Source organism: Emiliania huxleyi (genome assembly GCF_000372725.1).
Source record: "Emiliania huxleyi CCMP1516 chromosome Unknown EMIHUscaffold_155, whole genome shotgun sequence".
NCBI classification, from domain to species: Eukaryota; Haptophyta; order Isochrysidales; family Noelaerhabdaceae; genus Emiliania; species Emiliania huxleyi.
This window is the reverse complement of record NW_005201036.1, coordinates 5,593-14,951: the sequence shown is the minus strand read 5'-3', so window position 1 is coordinate 14,951 and position 9,359 is coordinate 5,593. Positions and strand designations below refer to the sequence as shown.

Genomic DNA, 9,359 nt, shown 5'->3' with positions numbered 1-9,359 from the left:
CCTCTCCCGTCGGTCCGTACACCGTACACCGTACACGGTACACCGGCTCATCGTTTGTACACGTGTGTCGTGTGTCGAGGTGTGTGCTGTGTCGCGTGACCTCGCTCGACTTCGAAAGTATATATACTTTTCGACTCGCTACTGCCTACTCGTCTAGAACCAAGAGTTGCTCGACGGTGCAGACTGCCAGATACAGCCGCAAGCCGAGACACCACACAGATCGCACACAATGAAAGGTCATTCATGGAAGGTGGGCCAATCAGAATCACAATTAAACACCCCTAGTCAGACTCTAGACTGCCCCCTCTCCCTGCTCCCTGCTCGCGCCAGAAAAAGCTCTCAGGAGGAGGTGGAGCAGGCGGCGGAGGGGGACGGCATCTCGAAGAGAAAACGGGGGGGCGCTCCTCCGGACAAAGCGCCCAGGCACGCCACCACCGCAACCGCTCGGGGAGAAGGGTGCGGAGGCACCGCGGGGCCGTCGCCGTCGCCGTCTTCACCGCCGGCAGCCAAAAGCAAGCCGAGCCCTGTACCACACCGGGCGGCGCGCACCGGCCGTTACGATCGAGGGGCAGTGTGTGGAGGCGGCGTGATAGGATAGGGAAGGGGAGTAAGCACCTGCCGACGGGCTCTCCGCGCCGGCCGGTGCCCCGCCGGTCGCCTCCTCCGCGGCGTCGGACGCGGCGGCCAAAGGCTCCAGAGGCTCGTGCGTCAGCGTCGCGTGCACAAGCAAAGCGGCGTCGGCCTGGCGCCGCTGGTCGGTTGCGTGGGCCGAGGCCGGATCTGGCTCCCGCCCCTCGAGCGTGCGCGCGAGCAGGCCGAGGTCGAGGCCTGAGGGGAGGGGACGCGTCCCGGACAGGTCACGACGCATCTCGTGCTGCCACCTCTGCCGAGACAGAGTAGCGAGGGGCCGGAGGCGAGCAGCTGGCGAGCGAGCTCGGCGGCTTGGTTCGGGCTCGCGAGCATCTGCTGCGCCGCCGGCGGCCCGCCCAGCTGCCCGCCCAGCTCCTGCTCGCCCGAGCGGCCCGTCGCCCTCTCCCGCTCACTCTCCCGCTGCGCCTCTCGCCGCCGCATCCGCTGCAGCTTGCGCGTGAGCGCGTTCCACCGGTTCTTGATCGCGTTGTCGCTTCTGCCGCGGGAGTGTGAGCGCCGCTCACCTCCCGCGAGATACCGCGAGATCGCCCGAGGTTGATCCAGATCGCCCGAGGTTTATCCGAGATCGCCCGAGGTGTGTCCGAGATCGCCCGAGGTGTGTCCGAGATTGCGCCCGAGAGAGTCTGCCGCTCCTGCCGGGGATCTCCTTGACAATCTGGCACCACCGCGTGCCGTGCCTAATTAATAGTTAATTAATAATCAGGCGATTGATTAATAATATTAATCTGGCACCACCGCGTGCCGTGCCGGGCGACCGCCGCGACGATTGCCTGTGAGTGGGGGAGGCAGACGTCCTCACGCACGCGCCAAGGGCCAGGCAATCCCCGCCGCATCTCCCAGCTCATTCGAATCCTTCCTCTCCCACGCGCACGCGAGCGTGTGCGTGCGAGCGTGTCCGCGTGCGTGCGTGTGCGTGCGCGCGCGTGCATGTGCGTGCATGTGCGTGCATGCGCGTGCGAGCGAGCGAGCGGCGGCAGGCCTTGTCCTCCTCCGCTGTGAACTTCTCCTTCTTCACATCGGGGGTGAGGTGGTTGTGCCAGCGCTCGCGGCACTGCTTGCCGATCCGCCCCGGCAGCGCCTCCGAGATGCGAGACCAGGAGCCCGGGCCGTGCTGTGTGACCTGCGCGCGGCACGGGCAAGGCTCGGCCAGGCAGGAGGTCGAGGCACGGGGCAAGCGAAGGGAGACGGATCGGCGTGTGGCAAGTATGTCGGGCTTGCTGACCGCGGGAGAGAGCGTGTGGGCACGGCACGGGAGAGAGCGCAGGCCAGGGGCGGCGGGGCGGCGCGTGCCAGCCTCAGAAGGAGGGCGTCCTCCTCCTTGCGCCAGGGCCGCTTGGGCGGGTGGTTGCCAACGAGGGGCGGGAGCGCCACAGTGGCACTCGGCAGGGGGGCCGCGGCTGCCCAGGTGGAACTTTGCGCGGCAGCCTCGATAATCGGGCCGGCGGCCCCGAGTGGCGTCGCCACCACGTGCGGCGTGGGCGGGTCGTGCGGGCTCCCGGCCGCGTGCGGAGCGGCGAGCACGGCCAGAGGCAGCTCGAGAGGCAGCTCCACCGCCGCCAAGAGCGGCGCCATCTTCGTGTGCGGCGGGGGGCTTGCTTCGCCTTGATGGCGCCGTCGAAAAGAATTTCAATTCCGAAACGATCTCTCTCGAGGTTCTCGACAAAATAGCGCCCGTGATTGCCTGCACGCTACCCGCACTCACGGACTCCATACCCGAAAGAAAGAGAAGGGAGCTCGCGGGAGAGGTGACGAGTGAACTACAGGTAGTGGGGAAGGCAGCCTCAATTGCCATACAGACATGGGTGCGAAACAACGACAAGACCAAGGCACGGGCAGAGGAACGAGAGAAGAATATAGGGTGGATAAAGCGCCTGTTCACGGCATGGAGGGTGAGCCACACCGAACGTACCGAGCGAAGAGCCGAACGGAAGGAGGACGGGGAAGATGACTCCGAGGAGGACGAACCAGTGGAAATCCAGTTGTCAGATGTCACGATGCATCCGAAGGGGACCCCAGCGCCGGCATCATCCGTAGAGGCACGAGTGTTCGAAGAGAGAGTGGACCTGAGCAACAACATGACCTGTAGGCAAATGATCGGAGTGGGAGTCAGAAATGTGGTCCTTGCGCGAGGGGAGCTCGATAGACTCGAGGGGCCAGGATACGCCGCGAGGAGGACGGAGTTGCGCCGAAAGGCGAAAGAAGCCGCGAGAACAAGGGACCGGCAGGCGGCGGCGTCGCAGGACGAGGCAGAAGAGAACGACGCGACAGAGGAGGAAGTGACAAGGGAGAGAACGACGAGGGTGGGACGACCGCGAGGTGGCATGAAGGTTGCAGCGAGAATCGGCGAGAGACTGCGAAGAGAGATAGGAAGAGGCAGACTCCCTAGGGTGGGCGACGGATAGCGCACCACACACCTCTCCTTAAAATCCCTGTGTGTGGTGGCGGCGTGCCGTCCTCCCATCCCTCCCTTGGGTTGTCTGTTTTCTTTCTTTCTTTCGAGGTTCTCGAGGTGGATATCCTTTCGCCGCGTTGGGTAGCGAGGATTGGTGTAACCCGAGCCACGGAGGCGTGTTTTCTGACGGCCGACCGTCAGTGCACGGAGTTGCCCCTTCTCCGACTGCCCCGGCTAGTTCCCGAGGTCGCGCGGGGCTGACCCCTGCGTCCCCCGGGACCTAGCGCGGGTGGGTTGGAGGGGGGCTCGCTGCAGGGAAGGGCTGTGTAAGAAGCCGATCCCCGTAGTCCGCCCCGTACTCCCCATCGGGCCGCGTGAGCGGCCTCGCCTCGCAGGTTCGTTTCTCGCGCCTGGGTAAGGCGCGCGGGGCATCCCCCGGGTCGCTCGACCAGCGATCCGAAGAGTGGCCGCTATGCGAAGGAAGTGCAGCGTGTGCCTGGCCGGTCGCGAGAGCAGAGCGGGCTGGGTGCCACGAGGAGGGTGCAGGCGACCGCGGCTGGCTGCGGCTCGGCGTGGTGTGTCTGCGGGGCCTGCGCACAGCGTAGGAACAAAGAGCTTGCACGCCGGGCACCACTCGGACGAGAAGAAGAGGACGACGATCTTCCCTCGCAGCGCCTCTGCAGCGGCCACCTTTGTGCCTTCCTTTGTCTCGAGCGTAATGCCGGCGAGGCTCATATCAATCACACGCGCTCACTTGATCACACGACGCTCGACGGCGCGACCGGCCCACGCAGCCTTTTTAGAGAATTCTGCATGCGGCAAAGCACTCTCACAGCAGTTAGGCTCTTAGGCACGGCAGGTCCCGTGCCCAGTTGAGTGCGCCCTGTGTTTTACGGCTTTAGAGGCAAGAGAGGTCACCCAAAACTGTGCGCATGTGCATGTGACATGTCACATCTCCTAGCACATCTCGTCATCTGTAATTACTTCAAACCTCTACAGTGGACTGTGAAGGGCTATCTATAGAGAGAAGAGCCCCATTCATTCCGTTGCGCCGCCATGTGGTTCTTTGCACTGCGCTGCGTTACCGCTTACCTCGTCGTCCAGTTAGCCACACAGAATCCTTGCGGCTCTCGCATTCCTTACTTACAGTAGCCTGGGCCGCGCACTCGTTTACCTGCGCTTAGCCGGACTTTCACCGATTATCCTTCGCTATTGTCTTCGGCACCAGGGTCGTTCGCTATAGCCTCAAGATTGCGTCTCCCGAGATAGAGTTTGTGCAAAGCACCCAAAGGGGCACCCTCAAACTGCGGACACCTGCCTACGCGATCGGATGAAAGAAATACTCGCCAAGACGGATGCACATTGCGGATTTTTGACGGTTGCATTGCTCGCCGGGCATGGTGTCGAGATTGCTTTTCTGCCACTTGCAGCTGCCGGTGTTGCTATTGGCCCTTGGCTCGCAGCGATATTCGCCATCGTAGTTGCCAGTCCCTCCCGGTGCCACAAGGGGGCAGGAGGGCGAGGTTACGGTTGGAAAGGGGGCACATTGGAAATCGTGCCAGCACGCGCCGCCACACGCTCTGCCGTTTTGGCTCTGCTCTTTAGTGCTTGACTCCACGCACCAGACCTGTCCAACCAGAGCTCCTCCTTCCATGACCCTCGGGTTCTCACAAGAGCGGACCACCCACCCTCCGACCTTGTAGTCCCAGTGGCTCCAGCCGCACGTGCCCGGCCTTTCCTTTTTCGTCACAACATCCGTGTCGAAGTTCGCAACATGCCCCCTGTCGAATTCCTTGGTCATCACGTATGGCACATCGCCAGTGTAGCCGTCGCAGCAGGGCTCGCAGAAGTGCTGCTCGTGATTGTTGCATTTGTACAGGGGAACCGTTACGTGTTCAGTGTGAAGCGCACGGAGATTGAGATACTCCCACGCAGCTGTCTTGTCCGGATAGCCGTTCATCTCACCCAGCTGTCGTTGCTTGGGAGATGCGTCGGGGTCACTGTTGCCCGCGGCAGCAGCTTGGGGGCACTTTGTGATCGCCTCTGGCGGGTTGGCTGGCCCAAACCCGAGCACTGGCACCGCGATAAGGGCCCCCCACAGAGGTGCCGCACATTTTGCCTGCATCACTTTGGATCTGCGAGGGCGGAGGCGGCGCCAGGCGAGCGTCAGCAGCATAATATGGGACGAGCAGGGCGCGGGCTCGTTTTGGGGGGCGCGGGGACGCAGTAGGCATGGAGGCGACCCGCGGCCGCGCGCTCAGGAGCTCTCCGACCGCGATCTGATTGTGCCAGATTCGCGTCGCTCGGAGCGAGCCGCTCGCGCGGCGGTCGCAGCACGGCGTGCAGCCGGGCACGGGCTCGCTGCAGAGGTGGTTGTGGGGCGAGGCGCGGCCGGGCACGCGCGGGGGCAGCTCTCATCACGCGCCGCGTCGCGCCGGGCGACGGGCGAGGCGAGGAGGCACCGCAATCGACTGCAATCTCGCTCTGCAATCGAACGCGCCCGAGATTGCAAAAAGAATTGTGTCCGGGTTTCTGAGAGCGATATGCCATTAAGACGAGGTGCAGCAGGAGGCGGTCCGCAGGGTATGCGGCGCGCTCGGCATGAGGGAGCAGTTCGAGGCGGCGATGGCGGCGGGCGAGCTGCTCGAGATGCTCGAGAGCTTGCCGCGAGGGGCGGTCGAGGCCTCCGTTCGGCTGATGCGCGGTTACAACCGCACGGGCGAGTGGCCAGAGCCCATCCTCACCAGCCCTGCCCCGCAGCGCGGCCGCTCGCCAAGCCCCGTCGATGAGTGGTCAGATGGTTAGTGCCCGAGAGCGAGGGGTCCGGGGGGGAGCACAAACATAGGACGCCCAGCCTTGCCCTCGTGCCGCCGAGTGCATATCCTATGCGAGAGAGATCCCCTGTGCCCTGTGCCCAGCCCTCTCCGCGCGGCGATGCGCCCTCCCCCCTCGCTTTTGCAAAATCCTGCAAAGGTGGGGACGTGTCTGTCCTCGACCCAGCCCTAGCTTGGGATGTCCGTTGTATTTATTTATTTATTTATGCCATTAAGATGGGAAAAGACAGCGAGCCGCTGCGGTCGGGGAAGGGACGAGCCTTGAACGTGAAAGTAGCGCAGACATGCCTCGCGCTGCACGTCTCACACCAGTTCACACACTTTGCGGCGACGGACGGAGGAAAGGACCATGAAGACAAAAGGGCGGAGGATGGAAAGTACGTGCCGAACCCTAGGGTGGCGTACGGCGTGTTCGAAGGACCGACACGATTCGGAAAGAGCGTCCCGGGAGACGCACAGGTAAAGGATCCCAACGGAATCGGACCCTGTGAAGAAGGGGAGATACGGATAGCGTTTGGGGCGGGAATGTGGGGAGGAAAGCTGCCGAACATGTGGGAGCCGATAGACGCGGAGATGTACGCGATACTCGCATACTTACGCAAAATGGCGAGCGCGAGCGACGCGCAAGCGCGGCGGTGCTTAGTGCTATGCGACTGCAAACCCGCGCTGCAGCAGATTGAGAATGCGCACCGCAAAGGGATGCCAGAAGGCCTGAGGGACTGGGAGAGAGGCGGACTGCTGGAGGCGATCGCTTACTATAGATCGAAGCTAGAGGCGGTGGTCTTCATGTGGGTGCCAGCACACGTGGGAATAGCCTGCAACGCTTACGCCGACGCGGTGGCGACAGCACACCTCGGGGATAACGACACGGAGGACGCCTCGAAAGTGGTGCGGGACGCGGTGCGGACGCGGCCATGCATGTACACGGTGCGAAGGGAGGCGGCAGAGAACGCAGAGAAGAGGGAGATAGTGGACCGACGGACGTACGGACACATGTGTAAGAGCGCGCACGAGTGGGTGTGCGAGCAATATCGAAAGACAGTGAGGCCGGGGTCGCACACGGCAGGGGTGGCGGGACGGTTGTGGAGCGAAGTGGCAGTAGCCAGCCTCAAGCATCGATGGGATAATAAGATGAGATTACCAGACGAGAACGGGGGGAAGGACAGGCGGGCGACATTTGACGACGTCGGGGATCACAATGTGACGACCAAAACGATCTTGGGGGCCAGGGTGAGACAACAGGTCGGGGTGCCACATGGGGCACACCACAGGCGTATTCTAGAGGGGGAAAAGAAACGGGGAATGAGGGGCCCCGCCACGAGAAGTGCGTTCTGGGGATGCAGAGCGTGCAAAGCGGCTAGAGATGAGGTCGCAAAAGAGGCGCGCGAGGCAAGGAGGAGACGCGGGGAACTGAAAGACTGGGACGACTGGAAACAAGAAGACAGTGAGCCACCACAGGCGTCGTTGGCGCATATACTGAGCGGCAGCTGCGCTGGAAATAAGGAAGAGGCGCGTCACTTCATGCGGAAGCTCGACAAACACACAGCGAGGGCGACAGCAAGAGTTGAACGGGAGGCGCCGGACTCAAAAGACACCGCCACATTCCTGAGACGAGCGAGGGCAGCCTCCTTAAAGGCGAAAGGGTCTAGATTTGGGGCGCTCGCCGAAGAGGAGTACGACAAAATAGCACCCGTGATTGCCTGCACGCTACCCGCACTCACGGACTCCATACCCGAAAGAAAGAGAAGGGAGCTCGCGGGAGAGGTGACGAGTGAACTACAGGTAGTGGGGAAGGCAGCCTCGATTGCCATACAGACATGGGTGCGAAACAACGACAAGACCAAGGCACGGGCAGAGGAACGAGAGAAGAATATAGGGTGGATAAAACGCCTGTTCACGGCATGGAGGGTGAGCCACACCGAACGTACCGAGCGAAGAGCCGAGCGGAAGGAGGACGGGGAAGATGACTCAGAGGAGGACGAACCAGTGGAAATTCAGTTGTCAGATGTCACGATGCATCCGAAGGGGACCCCAGCGCCGGCATCATCCGTAGAGGCACGAGTGTTCGAAGAGAGAGTGGACCTGAGCAACAACATGACTTGGAGGCAAATGATCGGAGTGGGAGTCAGAAATGTGGTCCTTGCGCGAGGGGAGCTCGATAGACTCGAGGGGCCAGGATACGCCGCAAGGAGGACGGAGTTGCGCCGAGAGGCGAAAGAAGCCGCGAGAACAAGGGACCGGCAGGCGGCGGCGTCGCAGGACGAGGCAGAAGAGAACGACGCGACAGAGGGGGAAGTGACAAGGGAGAGAACGACGAGAGTGGGACAGCCGCGAGGTGGCATGAAGGTTGCAGCGAGAAGCGGCGAGAGACTGCGAAAAGAGATACGAGGAGGCAGACCCCCCAGGGTGGGCGACGGCTAGCGCATCACACCCTCCTCTCCTTAAAATCCCTGTGTGGTGGCGGCGTGCCGTTCTCCCATCCCTCCCTTGGGTTGTGTGTTTTCTTTCTTTCTTTCTTTATGCCATGTCCGCCTTGCGTTTGTTTCATAACATCGAAGGCTAAGCTCAAAAGAATTTTGCGACCAGCTTCCTCGCACAACACTCTGTATTTGTGTGTGTGCACAACACTGGGCACGGCGGCTCCGCTAGTGTCAGCTAGCACCGACTTCCCGATTAAGCTAGGTTAATCAGAGGGCAGATTTGGAGAGATCTCGAGGAGTACATACAGATAGACCCTCTAACCATAAGATAACTCTAACCTGAGCGGTCGTACTGACCGCCGACAGATCACTCCAGACAGCAGACAGGCCGACGTCTGCACGCGGCCGGCCGGGCGAGAGGCTTGACACGATCCGACCCTGCGACCCTGACGCTGCTGCTCTAGCTATCAGACGTGCACTGCTGACTGCTGCCATAATGTTCGACCTGTGCTGGCCCACTTGGCGGCCTTCCCGGTCAGTGGTGAGGCGCAGTTCAGAGCTGTCGATGGCGCGATGCCGCACTGGTCCCACATTGGTGACACGATACCACCAAGTTTGCCGGTCCAAGAGAGAGGCACCGGCGCTGTCCTGAGAAGGTGCGTGGTCCCTCTTGACTGCCCATGCGCGCGAGGCTGTGTAGGCATAGCCTCGAGAGTGCCAGAGCCAGTCCGAGGCAGTTTGTGACGCGCATTGCGTCAGAAGCGTGCACACGATGGAAGGACACCTTCCTACTGGCCGTACGATCAGGTCGTCACTGAATGCTTGATACTAAGGCCGCGAGCTATGCAGGTGATCAATTGTGCATCATGGCACGGTCAGCAGCGCCGACAGGCTGTCGCAAGGCGTGATAGCATGGCCGCAAGTCGCCGAATTCCCATGAAAACAAGTAAAAAATTGAAGAAAAAAGAAGAAAAAACTCGAAAAAATCGGCGCCTGCGGCGGGCCATGGGGCCCCATCCCCCCCCCGCATGGACACCCTCTGGGGCCGGCGGCCCAGAGTAT

The 9,359-nt window shown here is 62.0% G+C and overlaps 1 protein-coding gene across 1 annotated transcript; it reads right to left on the bottom strand.

Annotated features, from left to right (window-relative positions):
• Positions 1-6: 6 nt before the first annotated feature.
• Positions 7-2,256, bottom strand: EMIHUDRAFT_441483 (hypothetical protein). Its single transcript, XM_005785999.1, has 8 exons — positions 1,942-2,256; positions 1,631-1,771; positions 1,399-1,421; positions 1,284-1,328; positions 909-1,126; positions 616-828; positions 292-524; positions 7-120 (listed from the first exon to the last, which is right to left on the bottom strand). The coding sequence occupies exons 1-7, from the start codon at positions 2,221-2,223 to the stop codon at positions 340-342; spliced, it is 1,107 nt and encodes a 368-aa protein (XP_005786056.1). The 5' UTR covers positions 2,224-2,256; the 3' UTR covers positions 7-120; positions 292-339.
• Positions 2,257-9,359: the final 7,103 nt, after the last annotated feature.

Bases quoted from the DNA above. Each gene is read 5' to 3' on its own strand.
- EMIHUDRAFT_441483 (XM_005785999.1), bottom strand. From the start codon at position 2,223: ATGGCGCCGCTCTTGGCGGCGGTGGAGCTGCCTCTCGAGCTGCCTCTG. The intron at 1,422-1,630 runs GCCTGCCGCCGC...CCCCACTCACAG, and splicing joins TCACAGCGGAGGAGGACAAG to GCAATCGTCGCGGCGGTCGC. The intron at 829-908 runs GCCCCTCGCTAC...CCCTCCCCTCAG, and splicing joins TCGCCAGCTGCTCGCCTCCG to GCCTCGACCTCGGCCTGCTC.